Below are 16,754 nucleotides of genomic sequence, written 5' to 3'. Positions count from 1 at the left end.
AGTTTTGTTTTGTGTTGTTGTTAAAAGAAGTGCATTGCATGTACCCCAAACCTGTTTGCCACTGATAACTACAATATACTGTAGAATACATCTTTTGAGTTTTACAAATTATTTAACATACCACCGTATTCAATCTTTTTTTTTACAAAACAATATGATTTTACTTAAAAAATGTACACATACAGTCAAAAAACAGTCTGTAATTCATGGTTTATACAGTTTTCGTATTCAAAGTGCTTTAAAAATGTGGGCACATTAGTCACATTATTACTAGACGGAGTATTATTGAGAATTACTTATAAATAAAACAGTACAAAACTGGAAACAGAGCGACCTTAGCTGATTGCCTCAAATCACTAAATATAAGATGTGCTTTCTCTCCAGAGTATCAAATTTTTGTTTATGAAATACTGATGTTCACTTCTTTATCCTTAAAGCTTCTAACCTTATTGTCCTTCGAACACTCACAAAAGTACATGTTTATGTCCTTAGAAATATAATTCTGACAATGCATACTAAACATCTTTTTCTGCCTGTAAGCAGTGGGGGGGGGGTGTTTATTTGTGGTTTACACAAGGCCGGAGGAGATGTTTAAAGTACCAGTTGAGTCTCCAGTAGGGAATGTTAATGTACCGTTCCATGCGGTGCCATCGTTTTAGAAACACAGGCTGAGCTCTTTCCTTACAGAGCACTTTTTGCACTGCACAACGCAGCACCAGTGAAACCTGCACAGGCAGTTTTCCTCAAAGACCACAGTCTCATCTCTGTATCCCCGCTCACAGCAGAGCAAGTCACATCCACTGACGTCCATTGCTGTGCTGTTACACATCCGGCCTCTGGTGCCCAGCGAACCAGTCTTTCTGTTAGGCAAACAAAAGTCAGGAGATTCTGCTGAGTAGATGAGATCCTGTTTGTCTGGCGGTTTGATGTTTTGCCCCACGGGGATGAGGGTTTTGCCATCATTGCCTCCCATCACCTTGAAAGCTCCATTAAATCTTTCCAGGAGGCGATCACCCACCTCGCGAAAATGAGGCATCTTTTTCCAGCAGGTTCTGAGTGTGCAAGAGCCAGACAGCCCATGACATTTACATTCAGTTCTCATATAATTCTTCACAGCCTGTAGTTAGACACAGAGATAGATGGGTAAGATAAAAGCAGACGCTACTCTGAAAGAATTTACCCCTTCTTGCCTCCAAGCCATCTGAGAGCTTACAATGCTTGATGGCAGGAATCACTTAGATATACACTTTTGATAACTGGGCTGTGATAAATGCAATACCCTTATCTCTAGCCTTGCCTTTTAATTAAAATACTTTATGATAGGGCACACGAAAGGATTATTTGATTTGTTTTATTATTTAAAAGGACGGTGTGTGCATAGGTTCAGTGGAAAATATTACAAATCCATCTAAATCTTCCTTCCTCTCCACCACACCCCACACCTGCCGATTTACCTGTATTTACCTGTACCTGACCCCTCACCAAGCATGACTTAAGCTGTGTGACGGCATTTCAAACAGTGATAAAGTGATACTGACAAAAGGTGAGCAAAGGTGAATACTGGGCAATTTATTACCATTAGGTATAATTAAGAACTGCAGTCAAGCATGCAGCAAAGAGTCAGCCCCAACTGTCTGCAGCCAACTAACAGGGTGAACTCCTAGCCTGAGAGCAAACTAGAGACCAAGGACCTTATCTCGAACTTTGTTTAAAGAGGGAATCCTTTCAATTTGTGTTATATCCAAATGTTAAAATGTTTATTTCTTTGTTCAAAGATTAATAAACAAGTAAAATAATCTAGCATGTTATTATAGGGAAAGAATGCACTCCTTGTGTTTCTTGTAGTATTATAAAATCCATCCAACTGAGGACATTTAGAAAATAAAAAAAAAACATTACATTATGTTCAAATAAATTTGTTGAAAATGTATTTCAAATATCTGTCCAAACAGGGAACCAGACCCAAGTCGATCTACGAAACAGTTACACCTTTTATATTGTCGTTCCTTTCTCTTAGGTTTTGCATGAAGGACGAAAAAAATGGATAGAGTTTCACTATACCAGCCGTCCAGCTTCGTTGTTGTGAAGGTCAATCAAGGTCCGGATGTCGCTCTTGCCCTTCTTCCGCTTGGCATCCATGAACTGCTTGGATTTCTCGTACCCAAACTCCACGTCGTCCCCACAGCCGCCCCATTCCCACTTCACGCCTTCCATCCCGACCCCGGCTGCAGGGAGAGGAGGGGCTCGACTCCTGGTGGCCTCGCAGCCACACTGCAGAAGGTCCCCCATGCTGCAGGCCTGCGTCACTGTGTGCGTCACCCCGGCGGCTGTGATGGCATAAACAAATGCCGTCTCCCGGATGTCTGCAAGATACAGCAGGAGTCAAGACGTCAGAAGCGACTCCCCAGCTTTGCCTGTCTGCGGTTGCCTTCGACACCAATTCACCTCATGTCGTTTGCGGTGACATGGAATGAATGTCGGCGGCAGCATGGCAAGAGCACCTCTTGAATGCCCGCACGCTCCACACATAATTATTATCCGTGTGATTCACCTCCATGCCATTTCCGTTTCACAAGCAGTCACAAAATGGCACAACATCATCTCTTCATCGGTATATCCAGGACAGACGAACCGGGGGGAAAACTGCCTAGTTTGGCATTACTAGTCCAAGTCTTACTTTCATTTTGGAAAATATTTCTGACAACCCCTTATCACCTGGTGAGATAAATGGAATTCTTTAAGTATATATTAAAGAGTCATTGCCATGTCATTAACTAGCACACGCATTATCGTCACTTGCATACCTACATACCCTGGACCTTTATCAAGTCTGCATTGTCCTTCATTTACTGGTCAAAGTGCCTCTTGTTAATTTACCTGTACATTCGCCTGGGCTTTGTAGCTTGTTGTAGGTATTTTCACCCAAGTGAGATCTGGAAACCTAAATGTTCAAGTTTGCCAAATTTTTTATATGTTTTATTTTTGAGTGTTCTTACTGTGCTAACATTATTTTCTTTGCAATTTACTGGAGGGATGCATTTCCCAAGATCCATGACTGCTTATTGTCAAGCTGCACTAGGCTGTGAATTTTCTTGTGGAAGACAAGATTCTTGTAATGCGCTGCACTGTTGCATTAGGGAGGAAATCTGTTTCACGTTTGTAACTGGGTTGCTCTGGATGTATCAACTGAAGTCATTTATTTGGTGTCTGATTTGTCCAGGAAAAATACTTGAATCTGAAGAAGAGGCACCAGGACTGTAAAAATACTGAAAGTAGAAACAGAATTAATAAAAAGCCAAGAGGGTTTGACAAGGCTGTTGTGCTTCTTTTAAAGTACCACAAAAACAGAAGTAGCCTCAATCAATTCTTAGAAATACCACAAAATAACAAGCAATAGCGTCCTGCACTTTTGAGTGAGTGTGGCTCTTGAACATTTTGTTAATACAAAATAAATATTGAATACATTTCAGAACAAGCTACAGGAATGGGTTAAAATAATATTTATTTAATACTTAGCTAACGCTTTCTGTGCCAGTTTTTAACGTGACAGCCTCCTTGAGGAATATTTGTGCTCTTTTTTCCAAATGACTGAAGGTGGTTATGAAACAGCAGCATTAAATTCTCTCTTGATTTCAACTCCCTTTTTATTTTCCTTCGGGACACAAATTCCAAACAAATTTTACCAGCAGCCTCTGTCCAGGCCTGCCAGACTAAGTAACTGATGCCAGAAAGGGCTTCTACAAGAATTAACAAATAATTTTTCAATACACAATCTTTAAGTTAATGATGCATATAGCAGTTTAAAAAATGTTTTCTTAAATTCAAGCTTCCTCCCTCTACTAAACATTAAACATGATTTGACAGGTGTGAATAATTCTGATTGATTTATTTTGCCTCTATGTGATATTCTCTAAAGGAATCAGCATGTTTCTTTTATTGCAGATATCTTATTGCATACCTGAAATCTAATTTAATAACTTGAGATGGCACGCATTGTAAGTAATCCTAAACTATGCATCATGAGTTCATTTTATTCTGGAAATACAAACATTCCATTATATATATATGAGAGTTTGGTTTTAGATTATCTCTGCTATAGAGTTTATCTTAATAATATCATGAAATACTAATAAAATAAATAAGTCCAAAGATCTGTGACTGCAATGTTTGAGCATTTAAGCAAATCATATTGCTTTAATTATTACAGAGCAATACAGTGTGCTTCATTTTTGCTGACAATGATCCCTTCATGCTCAATTTTTTAGTCAATACTTATAATATTGAATGTATTTTATCATGTCAATTTTGAAGTAATAAATTAAAATGATACATTAGAAAGATAAAAAGGTACTGCTGACTTTCAAAAAATACAATATATCAATATATTCAGTTGATAATAGTAACAAATTATTGTTTCTTTATTATTTAAAAGAAACTGCTGGAGTTCTCAAAGTTCATTTCTTTCTACAATGGTTTGCCTCAGGGGAACATCTAACTGTTTCTACTATCTCTGTGTTACCTGATATAACATCACCATTTTGCCAGTTCTACTCACTTAGTGCTTACAGAGTGAAACGTGAATGTGCTTCAGTATTTTTTCATGATCTGTTACATTTTTACCATTTCTGTAATTATCTTTAATTTTTTATGTTAATTATAATCTAATAGTTTAGTTATTTAAAAAATACTAAATTTAATTTACAAAGAGCTAATAATGTGAGGATCTGAAACATGTTGCTCCTTATTTGCACCTTATTTATGAAAAACAAAATAATTGCGTTTACACTTATTTTACAAAATGATTTAAGTTGTGTTTGAACAAAGATGTGTTTGAACAAAGTAGTGTTTGAACAGACTAAGCACAAAATTCCTGATTGTTGTTAGGAATTGATGAAAGTATGGTTTTACAGGTGTACAGCTTCTAAGACTCTCGTGTTCGTACACAGATAGCGTGACATGGGTCTGAACAAAAACCTTGCGTGCAAATCACTTCCTATAAAGATACTGCAGATCAGAGCCAAACTAATTTTCCTAGGCAAATGTGGTTCAGATCTGTGGTGTGTATCACATGAAGGGAAAATCTTAAATGAACTTAGCTGTTTAACCTTTCCTTCCATAGGCTCCAACCACAGATCCTCAACCAGAAACATGAGATTCTCCCATAGATTAGACAGATATCTACTGTAAGAGTGTTGTTCTGCATCTTGATTACTTTTAAATGGAGTCACCTTCTGACAATTTTAATGTCTGATCAGTCTCCAGCTGTGAGGTTCATTTGAAGGTGAGGCAATCTTCTGAAAAGAAAGGAATGGAACTCTTCCTCACTCCAATTGTGTGATTCAAGGACATTGTTTATGCTAACACATAAGCATTGGTGCCACGTGATTAGAAAATATATTGCGTTCTAATTGAGCAAATGTAATAAATGTTGGTTGTTAAACTGTACTTACTTTTCTTTGAAATCGATTGAAATTGAAATCGGTTCCCCGGGGATCCCTGATGAAACAGCTGAATGAGATAATTGTGTCTTTCAGCTACCAGTTCCCAAACAAGCAAAATGATTGGAATGGTCCCCTTTCAAAAAGCTCTAACTCATGTATGTTGAACATCCATTCTACTACTGTGTGTGATAATTAGGATATTCTAAGGGATTAGCTAATTTAAGATACAATGCTCCAAAAACTACAGTTCTACAGACAGCTCTTGAGGGACAAGTAACAGAACAGTCTAGCAAAGCTCAGTAATGAACAAAAATGCAGTGTAGATAGTGCAATGACCATGGGTTTGAATATTTCTGTTTCAAAATAATAACTTTTAAATGTAAACAATTTGTTCTGTTCTCCTAGCTGTTATATCATATAACTTGCTTTGTGTTTTGAGCCAGAACAGAAACATTGCCACTTTATGACTCTTCTTTTGTTCAACAGTGTTATATGTGAAAACACACGGTGTTGGACTGAAACCTGATGCTGTTTCTCTGATATTACAATAACAGCTGTGGAGATTGAAGCAAGGATGTTATTTCTGTTGTTTTTTTTTCATATAATGCAACAATCTTTCTCAATTCCTTTAAAGATACTGAACCTTTCAAATGAAACTGTTTCGAACTCTAAGAAGTGATCAGCAGAAACAGAATCAGGCGCATTTGAATGAAAAATAATTAAACAAAAAAGCACTTTATAGACAGACATACATTATTATTATTTTTTTAAATTAGAATCAAATATTGTCTCTGAGCATTCCTAATTACTTCATTACAACACAGAGAAAACATGTTTAAGCAGTCAGCAGGGCTTGAAGCAAAGGTTGGCAATAACCAGACTCACCCCAGGGTGAAGAAAAGAACTGGTTTAGTTTATATATTTAAAAAAAATGAAAATAGCCTCAAGTTATTTTTGAAAAGGCGGAAAAATGTAAGCCACTTTAAAAAGGCTATATGTAACTGTAAAAGTATTCTTTTTCTCTACAGGATTTTTACTTCACTGAAATATGTTCATTATTTCTTTAGATCATTTATCATTAGATTATGTTCATGACTTAAAGAAATACCATTTACATTTTACTTGGAAGTGATACAACTTGACTTAAGCCTGGGGTTCCCATTCCTTTACTTTCTATCAATTATAATTCCATTCAGGTCCTTTTAAAAGTTTGTTCACTGCATGAGTATGTAGACACTGCTCTCATCTTTAAGGTACAACATTTTAGTAACTTCTCATTTTCTAGATGAGATACATTCTGTGATACAGCCTCATCCTTGCTGAGGAGAGAAAAAGATTTCTGCAGGAAACAAGGAAATTTGTTAAAGTTATGTTACGATTTAAGTGGGCTGTATAATACATGAAATACCTGTTTAAAAAACTCCATGAGAACTATTTATTCTCTCAAAGGGAAGAATAATACTGCAAAAAGAATACAAAATGATAAACACCTTTGCAATACTTACATACTAATTTGTCCTAGTATAATTTTTTTGGCCAAATGTGTTCTTCTTTTCACTAATCATAGGGTCAGAAAGAACAACCCTTTGAAACCATTAACTCCTCACAATGCACATTCTCGAGAAGGAAAAGTGAATTCACAATGGGATGCGCTGTGCTCAGTTCTTGACACCGCATAGAAAATCATACTGTTATACCACACTCTGTGACTACTGTATTGTCAGTATATAGTTATATATATGGTGAATATGATGAAGATCAATCTTTGGACTCCGGTTGTGTAAAGACATTCCAGTGTAATCTGTGACAGGCCAAAGCCTGTTAGATTCAGTGGTCTGAGCAAAAATGGAAAAATACAATTACATACATATGGATGGTGAAATTAAATAAAATTGTGCAATTTGTAACCTTAAAAAAATGGAATTCATACAATTGACCACAGCATTCCAAACACTCACTGCCCTCTACTGGTTATAATAGAAACACTGTTTTGGTGCAGAATTCACATTAACAGCATTTTAACATTTGTATCAGAAACACTGTTAATAATCAGAAATGTTGAGTGATTAGCTGCCTTATTTCCTTGAAAGCTAATCCGGAGTGAATAGATATGCCCACAAACCACTTAGCCGTACCACAGCTGATTAAGACTTAAGATGACTGCCATTTGGCTGGGAATACAATCAATCATTTCTTAGACGTCTGATAATTTTCCTCACAGCAATTCTGCAAAGCTTCTAAGGCACAATCTCCATTTATTGGCTCACACTTATAGTATCACATTCAAATTGAAAGATAATACTGCTTCCATAATCCAAGTTTTGGAAGACACAGCATGTACTCAGTATGAAAAGAAACGTACTACTACACGTGCAAAACATTCACAATGCTATTGACAAGAAAATGACAAAATCTTTTTTGTAGTACTTATAAAAGAAACGACATGAACAAAAATGACATAGGTAAGTTATCCATTCATCCATTTTTTAACTCCTTTATCCAATACAAGGTCAAGGGGGACACATATCTTATCTCGACAAGCAACAGGCGCAAGGCAGGATACACCCTGTATGGGAAGCCAGACGGTCACAGGGCACACACAGACCACAGACAAAACCAGGAGGAAACTAGGGCACCCAGAGGAAACCCATCCAACACAGGGAAAACATACTGTACAAGTTCAATGCGGATAGCACCCCAGAAATTGAATCCAGGGCCCCAGTGCTGCAAGGCAGCAGTGCTATCCACTGTGCCACCCTGCCTGTCGAAGGTAAATTATACTCATTAACATTTGTCATCAACAGGGTGGATCAAAAGGGGTCAAAGGAAAGGCACAGGCTAGTAAGGTAAGTCTCCCCCAGTGGAAGCAATACAACAAGCACATGCTTTGCAATATGCAAATACTTTCTTGTGAACTTCTGTCCCATTCCTCTCTCAGAGTCTGGACAAGATTGTGCCTGTTCACTGGTCTCTGAGCCTTAGATGCCTCACACCATCCCAGCTAATCCCACATGAAATGATGGGATCACTATCATGTCCTCATCAAGCAAGAAAGTCATTATTCCATGAACAGTCTGATACAGCAGGATACAGCAACTGGAAGGGCAGCATGCAAGTTCCTGGGACTGGATTAATATAGCACCCTGCATTCAGGTTGCCATCAATCACTGCAGGTGATTCGGTAGTTCGGTAGTGACGAGACTCTCCTGCCAGACTATCACACTTGGACCTCTCCTTTGACTGGCCTATTGCACAAACAATTTGTGTATTGTTCTACCGGTCTTGGCCATAGTCACTGACATCGAAACCTTAATTCGGCACTAAAGAGAACTTGGCTCCACTCCTCTTACTTAGACATCCTAATTAATAGTATTAATTTGAGCAAATAATCACAACTAGCTTCTAAAACCTGCATACTTTAGTTTTCGAAAAAAGGTGCATAAAGAGAGTGATTAATTTATAAAGAAAGAAATAGCCATCTGAAGTTCACTACCATTTGTCAAACACTTTGTGATTTTTGACTCTACTGAAGGTTGCAACATTGGAGAAAACTGGACAGGTAGGTATCAGAATGTTACATTGTAATTGAGGGTCTCAGAGAATATACTATTTTATGAACAGTAAAATGCTTCCATTCATAGATCCCTTGTACTATGGTGAGTTTAGCATGGTTTAGTTGTTTTTCCCATGGGTTTAGTTTACTGGTGCTGTGATATCCTACTGTATGTTATTAGTGTAATTTCACTACACTTTTATGCACAAACTGATGCATAAAAAACAGACATTACTCCTCCCAGGATATTGGTCTAAGCAGTGAAATGGCTCTGACATCTTAGCTACCCAAACTGCAGAACAAAAGTTTACAAACTAGAGATGGTGCATGACAAAAAATGGAAAATTGTCTCATAAAATCACAATGTTTTGCATGTATATAATTGCCTTGAAATTCCAAACTCCTGTTGTAAAATACACAAAGCCTGGTTTATTGTGGGTCATACAGTAAAAAAAAGGGTGGAGCACGCTTTTAAAAAATCTTGGTAAAATAATTGCACTGCGCACAGCCGATGTTGATTTTATTACTTACTTCAAAGGCTTATTAGAGTAGATCAATTTTTACAAGAGACAATTTAGAAGAGTATATTAAAGCTGCAATCTGATGCTGAAGAAGAGCAACCAAGTGTAACTGTCTCATTCAAAGCACAGCCTGAACCTTCTTAACACAAGAGTCGCCCTTGTTCTCTCCTTGAGCCAAAGTCAGAATTTGTCCATATGCATTCATATATATGCATGTAATTTTCAGTGAGGAATTAACCTCTAACTGCTCCTTTGCAGCTTGCACACTAATGCTCCCCTCTTGATATGTACAGATCTACAAAGGTTTATGTGCGTGTGCACGCAATACAACCGTCAGTTCATGAAGTCTTACCTTGCTGTAGTATTTTCCCAAAATATTTATTTTGACTAGTGCAGTTCCATCTCCTAAACCTGAACTGGTATTGACATTCCCTAACTCCCAGCTTTGCTCCTTTCGCCACTTCGTTGACAATCTCTGGCTGTGTCTGGCACAGTTCCGCCTGCCTCCCCGCCAGCCTCTTAGTCTTCCTGCAGATACTGTTGGGGTCCATCACTAAGGGACTGCCCACGGCCCTGGAAAAACAAACCAAGGATGAGTATAGCTCAAAGTCACCACATACCAATATCCAAATGGTAGTACATTTTATTTCAGCCATGGTTAAATTGTTTTTCACAATTTAACCTTAGATATGTTCAGCGAAAGTTACAAAAGTTCAACTTTCTTATTTTAAATTCCTTATAGGTCCAATGAAAAAAATAATGGCTAAAATATGCAAAGTCCAGGTAGACTCATGTCAATACAGTGCTGCACGAATGTGACTCAGTTTAGCTTTTTCGATGATTGAGTTTTTTTATTGTAGACAACAGCACTTTCTATTGTAAAGGTGCAATAAGGTCTCGTGTTTAATTAAATATTAGCCTCTAAGTATTATTTTACATTTCTCAGTATTTAGACCATTAGAATAAAAATAAACCACATACGATGTTAAAGGCACACTGAAATATATTACTAAAAGTATAGTTTAATTTAATTAGAAAGAGAACATCTGAGTCTTTATTTTGCCTCTTTGATGTTGACAGATTTATACTAAATGTTAAGCTACATTTGTGAGGACTTGGGTTGAAAATGCTATTTTAGATTAACTACTCCCAGAATGTCTTTGGATTATACATCAAATTTAACCATGCCAAATACCACTTCATGGTAACACATGACATGAGAGATTGTGATGACAAAATTTTGTGGAGAGACACTTTATTATAAACAGATTTTATTGAAAACAAGTTAAAAAACACCACTTCTCTAATAAACAGTCAACTCTACATCGAGAACTCACATAAACGTACATTTCTGTTTAATGTAATTCAGTCTCTAAGACGTTTTCCACTTTTCCCTAAGATACAGAAAAGAATACAATTATATAGAAATTCAATTTTCAGCACTATGTAATTTTTAACTCTTTTATTCACTTGTACAGAATGTTGGGTTTCTTTTCAGATATTTCTGGATTTTTCCAATACAAGATTTGTGCTCAATTTGACTGTTATACTTGTTATAATTATACTGTACACCTGAATGGAAAGTTGGCCATAAAGTCTTAAGTGACATGTTTATTTGTTTTTATCCTTAAGAAAAAAAAACACAATTCTATAGACTTTCAACGGGAAATAAATGCCATGGCTTCACCCCTGTTTCCAGAGATACTCATACTGCCAATTATCTAAGGAATATCCTTTTATTAAGGAAACAATAAAAGGATACAAACTCTTACAGGCTTTGGTACCTCTATTAACCTTTTATCAGGAAATAGGGCTAGCATTTAACAGATATTATTTAAAGTTAAAACTCTATGGTAGTAAATGGCACAGAACTCTGAATTTATGTATCACTTGAATCCTTCTTAAAGTGGTTTTCTTTTTGGTTTCTGCATCATAATTACTATTATCATGAACATCTTTCTTTCAAAAATATTGGCAGTGCCTTAAAGAAATAAATGATGTTTTATTACATTTATTTCATTATCACCCATGGTAATTGAATCATAATGCATTTTAAGTGCTATAAATCTACTCTATATCTAATTTATAAAGAAATAATCTTTCTTTTTTTCTCTATGCCTCCATGTTAAGTGTGCAAGTACACTTTAATACTGGTCAGTGCTTCATCTGTTTCTAAATTTCAGGCCTTAGAAAAGGCACACATTGTACAGAAAAGAGAAGGACATTTTAAAAAAGCTCACAATAACTCTTGACTTCAAACTTATATCTGTTATATATGTACTATAAAGACAAAAACAAGATTGTCAAAGCATTCTTTATCAAAGAGGATAAATATCCTACATTCAAGCCCAAAATATGTAGTTTTTGCCCCTGTCCTACTAACTGCATCCCAGACACCTGGTATGACATAATTCGGTATAGTGTTCTAGTGTTTTCAGACCTTTCCAGTTACAATGCTCCAAACCTCTTTTATGAATATGCCATTTGACTTGGTCATCAGAGTTTGCTGGGGTTGATCAATAAAAGCTAAGGTTCATTTTTTATAAGATAATTGCTGAGACAGTGTGACTATGAAAGTATCGCAGAGCTGTTCCATGACCTCAGCCTCACTGTAAATTATTGTATGAAATGAATAATTACTACCTCATACAGGAATCCCTTCCAAAAAGTATACCAAAGGCATGCCATTACAAAATCTCACAATGTGTTATGCATTGCAATAACATTACATAGTTCTGCTAGATTTTTTAAATGTACAAACTAATCACAGATGAACGCACACTGCAACATGCATTTCATTTTCACTACTGCATTGTTTCATTGTGGTGTTTATAACTCTGAAATCAACAATTTTGGTGATAACCTCTTTCTTTTCGCATTCTTGTACTTGCAAGCCAGCGTGCACAGAAAAGTAAATGTTTTCAGAAAACTAGTAACCCGTAATCATACACAAAGTACAGTACAACTCCACCGCCTCAATCTAGCTAGCTATCAGCTGTCTTTATCTCCCTGAAACAGGGCTGAATAATACAATTGACACCTTGCCAACTTAGAATTTGACTATGATTGTCCAAATCTAGTTCTTACACCCCACACCATGCTTCCTCTGAGAAACAGCTACGTCTTTGTTACACCCATTGCATTTTCATCCCAAAAGCCCATTTTTCTGGCACTTCCACATTACAAGAAGCATAAAACAGGAGCACATATCCTTAAGAAGATGCAAGATGTCAGTGAACATCCCAGACAAATGAATTTGATGTAACGCAGGGTGCCAGGATGCTATCTACAGATGTTCAGAAATAGTGCACTAGTTCATCAATTAGTACACTGTGTCATACCTACAGTATGTGCAACCAGAAACCATCAAGAGAACAGGATTGTCACACCAATGGTGAATGGTACCACTGGTAAAAATGGTGTGTGGAACACATTTAAAAAATAAATAAATCCACTCTTGATCATGTACAATAATATATCATATTAAATATGATCACAGAAATAGAATAGTAATTATGATTATCATCAGATAAAAAACAATTACAAAAGGTTTTGATTTTGTGATCCAAACAATTATAAAATCATGCTATGATTTTATGGTATTCTAGACATGTTGCTGAACAAACATCTCAGTTACGAAAAAAAGTAAGATTTTATTTAACAGTAATTTTAATCCTCAGAAATGCAAACCATGACATCATTCAAGACAATGTTCTAAACCAAATGAGGGGCTTGACAAAATGCATAGCATAGTCCTTCGGTACAAATCTGCATTGTATCACAACTTAAAGTGACAAGTTATACAACTTGATAGTTCTATTAAAACTGAGGTACTTCTGTCACATCTAGGCAGCACATTATAGGGACATTATTTTTATCTTACGAGCAGCTCAGTGGTTAGCATTGCTGCCCCACAGCCTTCGGTCCCTGGATTAAATTCTTGGGGTGCTGTTTGTGTGGAGTCTGCATGCTCTCTCTGTGTTTGAACGGGTTTCCTCCTGGTGCTCCTAAATTCATGTTGATAGGTATGTTGGCTTCTGTATAATTGTCCCAAGTGTAAGCGTGTGCATGTTTGTGTCTGTATGTGACCTATGAAGAACTGGTGATCCAGCCAGGGTCTATCTTGTATTGCACCCAACACTTACTGACATATGACCCTGAATTGGATAAGCAGTTATGAAACATATGTGATATGATTTTTCTCCCATGCCCCATTTTGCCTAATATACTGTATCATTCTGCTATGTACTAGGAATTTTTCACTTAAGAAAATAAATGTTTTATTATTTATTATCCTTAGGAATAATTTATTATGTCAAGACAACTGCTTAGAAATGTAGCAATATTTATCATATCAGAAATACATCTGTGCTTTTTAGCATTGATAAAGGCAGACAATTCTCAACGTCCTTGGCACAAGAAGATATTTAAGTCAGAGCATGCTCCATGACTTTAAAAGCTGCATGCTCTCTGATCATATTGGTCATGTTCTCCTCACTCATGGCTCAAACTGCAAATGGTGGAGTTAGAACGGTCCTATTCAAGAAGAATGCTCTCAAAAATTGGGGGACATCATTCTTAAGGCAAGATCACATGACAGGAGTCACAGAGATAGAAACGTTCTCCATGTCTTCAATAACCACAGTCACACTATTTCAGAAACATGAGGTTACATCCTTCTGCATATCAGGCAAACACTTGTATATACTGTAGTAGCTGTTTTTACCATGTAACACTATTCATTCTCACAACCCTGAAAAAACGTACAGAGACCAACAACTATTTCTCAAGTTCTGGACTGGATGCATGCCTTGTGCTTCCCAGGAAATGACATTCTGCTCCAAGTACCAAGAAGATCTTTCTTACTTTATGTCTTGTTGACAAACTTGTACACTTTTTTGTCTGAATGCACTATATTATTATTATGTTCAGGTGGGTAGCTCCGTCAGCATGCGTAGGCTGCAAAGGAACAAGTAATAGGTTTATTCCATGCTGAAAAAAAGAAGAAAGAGAACACAACGCTTCGGCCGTGGAGCCTTCTTCAGGTGGCTAATAATAATTATTAGAGGCTAATATTATTATTATTATTATTATTATTATTATTATTATTATTATTATTATTCCTCCATTTCTATCCTTACATTTTGAGTGCTGTTTCATTACAGTTTATCGATTAAACATAAATTTCTATACTTTATACATTTTCTCAAAATCTCTATGTCTATTATTTTTAAAGGAGAGAAAATAACTCCTTTGCAGTTACATTGGATATTCAGTATTATACCGTTGTGAATATTCAATATTGATAAAGGATCCCCTTCTCAACCTTTATCATCCCTAAGTAGACTGTCCGCATGCTGAATTGAGAATTGTTTTATGATGACATCCATAGCCTCAAGTTCCACCTGAAATTCCAGCTATGACCTCCTCTTGTCTCACAGATTTGGCTACAGGCTATAACTTAACTCTTAGAAGACCTAAAACAGCTAAATGCCGAACTCAACCGACCCAAGGAATGTGCGCACGATCCTAGAGCTGTATCTCGCACCAGCGCTGAAAATGATGATGAAACAAGTTGTCATCTGTTAATCATTTTTTTTTGTGCTGCACGGAGAGTTAAAAGGCTAATAGATTAATTAGTAAAACTTATTTTTTTTCTCATTCGCCCAGCTAGACAAGAGAAAATACATTCCCGCTATGAATTTTAGCTTCTTCACAGAAATGCAATTGCGTGCGCTATATTGCTGGAGTTTGTAATAAGAAGCCCGTGAAACTAATAGGACATTCTTGCGCGCCTCTAGTACAATGGCATAGACTTATAATTAACCCTATCATTACTAACTTCAAGTACACCTCAAAAGGAAAAAAAGAAACGGCCTATTCTTCTTAAATGGTACACGGCAGTTCACACTAGCAGGGGCAAGACAATCTTTGCAAACCCAAGAGAATATTATGAAATGTCGCAAGCGCTCAAACGAAATTTAAATGCATTACAGTTATCCGAAAAACATGAAAGAAATAAAGAGGCTGATAATGAGTAGGAACTACTCGGTAAATGAAGTCGGCTATAAAAAAGGGTCATAATAAATCATAAAGAAAATAGCGATGAACAGCAGATCATATATAATATACACTATTATTATACGTTGGTAAGAACATAGTTTTAAAAAATGTCTTTTTTTACTATTCCTAACAAACAAATACACGTAATTAGTGTACGTGTGTGTTTTATAGATTCACAGCAATGAGTAAATTAAATTAATGTAGCTGTGTTTTTCTAAATCGACACGCTTTTATTTAGCATGTTTACTTACCACCAAAGTCCGATTATGTTAACGGGGCAAAGCAAAATAAAAAACAAAGCAAGCTGTGTTCTGGAAAGAGGAAGCATCCTGAAGTGTAAATCTATAATTGGCACAAAAAAAAGGAAAATCCAAGCGCACTTGGGGTCGTTTTGATGTAGCGTCTTGTACAGCAGTGAGGACAAGCTGCAGCACCGCCGAAAAATGTGAGTAGTCCTTTGAAGCCAATCTCAGAGGCAAGACGGTGAATTCAGAAACTCTGTGCTCTTAGAGGAGAAATCAACGGCGGAGAACGTAAGCAGCATCTTCATGGTAGCACACTGGCAAACTCTTTAAAAACCGAAGACTATAAGGAACCGTACTCAAGGTGACAAGCACGTCCCAAGTCAAAACTCCCGAATTCCAAGAGCGCAGCGATTTCAATCTTGCAGCGGGGATCCAAGAGCCTGAGGGCGGATGGAAACAAGCCAGACCTCGGGCAGGAGTTACAGAAGAGTAAACCTAAGGAGCGAACAGACTCAGTGAAGAAACACAAGCATACGAGTATTTTATTATTGTTTTCCAGTTAAATGGGTAATATGTTTCCACGGATTTCGTACATTCCAACTTTTAAATTGAATGTCTTCTCGGGTTAACCGACGGCAGGTAGGCGAGAAGTGAAGCATTTTACTTAAAACCTAGAGGAGTGATGTCAGGGAGTCCTGTGTGCAGTAAAGTCGATTTTTTTCCAGCCTTCAAATGAGAAACTACTTTTTTTTTTCTTTTACAGAGAAATTTGCTCATCTCCCGCCCGACGTGACGTCGCTCCGGGCCAAAAAAAAAACCTTTACTGTCAGTCACAAAAGTTGAATAATTTCTAGATGAAACTGAATGACTCAGAATGCGCGCATTGGAGAAAAGGGGGAGAAAGAAAGGTATCTCAGACGTGCGTTGTTTA

General features: G+C 36.8%; 1 protein-coding gene and 1 long non-coding RNA gene across 3 annotated transcripts in view; one reads left to right on the top strand and one right to left on the bottom strand.

Moving 5' to 3' along the window:
• The window catches only part of LOC107078779 (uncharacterized), a 24,179-nt gene extending 22,075 nt beyond the window's left edge, over window positions 1-2,104 (top strand). Inside the window, exon 3 of the long non-coding RNA XR_001479752.2 lies at window positions 2,018-2,104. This is a non-coding gene — a long non-coding RNA (uncharacterized lncRNA). The remainder of the gene's footprint in view (window positions 1-2,017) is intronic.
• wnt6b (wingless-type MMTV integration site family, member 6b) lies at window positions 136-16,754 on the bottom strand. 2 transcript variants are annotated; one of them, XM_015358814.2, is made up of 5 exons: window positions 15,830-16,754; window positions 9,868-10,088; window positions 2,062-2,363; window positions 1,019-1,117; window positions 721-860 (listed from the first exon to the last, which is right to left on the bottom strand). In XM_015358814.2, the coding sequence occupies exons 1-5, from the start codon at window positions 15,904-15,906 to the stop codon at window positions 822-824; spliced, it is 738 nt and encodes a 245-aa protein (XP_015214300.1). In that variant the 5' UTR covers window positions 15,907-16,754; the 3' UTR covers window positions 721-821. The 2 variants fall into 2 exon arrangements, with proteins under 2 accessions (XP_006636518.1, XP_015214300.1); XM_006636455.3 differs by having other exon boundaries at window positions 136-1,117; window positions 15,830-16,752.

This window comes from Lepisosteus oculatus, chromosome 12 (genome assembly GCF_040954835.1).
Source record: "Lepisosteus oculatus isolate fLepOcu1 chromosome 12, fLepOcu1.hap2, whole genome shotgun sequence".
In the NCBI taxonomy this organism is placed as follows: Eukaryota; Metazoa; Chordata; class Actinopteri; order Semionotiformes; family Lepisosteidae; genus Lepisosteus; species Lepisosteus oculatus.
The sequence above is the reverse complement of the archived record's forward strand: the minus strand, read 5'-3'. Positions and strand labels throughout refer to the sequence as shown.

Coding starts and splice junctions, on each gene's coding strand:
- wnt6b (XM_006636455.3), bottom strand. CDS start 15,906: ATGCTTCCTCTTTCCAGAACACAGCTTGCTTTGTTTTTTATTTTGCTT. Junction 10,089..15,829: donor AACATAATCGGACTTTGGTG/GTAAGTAAACAT, acceptor TTGTTTTTCCAG/GGCCGTGGGCAGTCCCTTAG. Junction 1,118..2,061: donor ACAACGAAGCTGGACGGCTG/GTATAGTGAAAC, acceptor GTCTAACTACAG/GCTGTGAAGAATTATATGAG.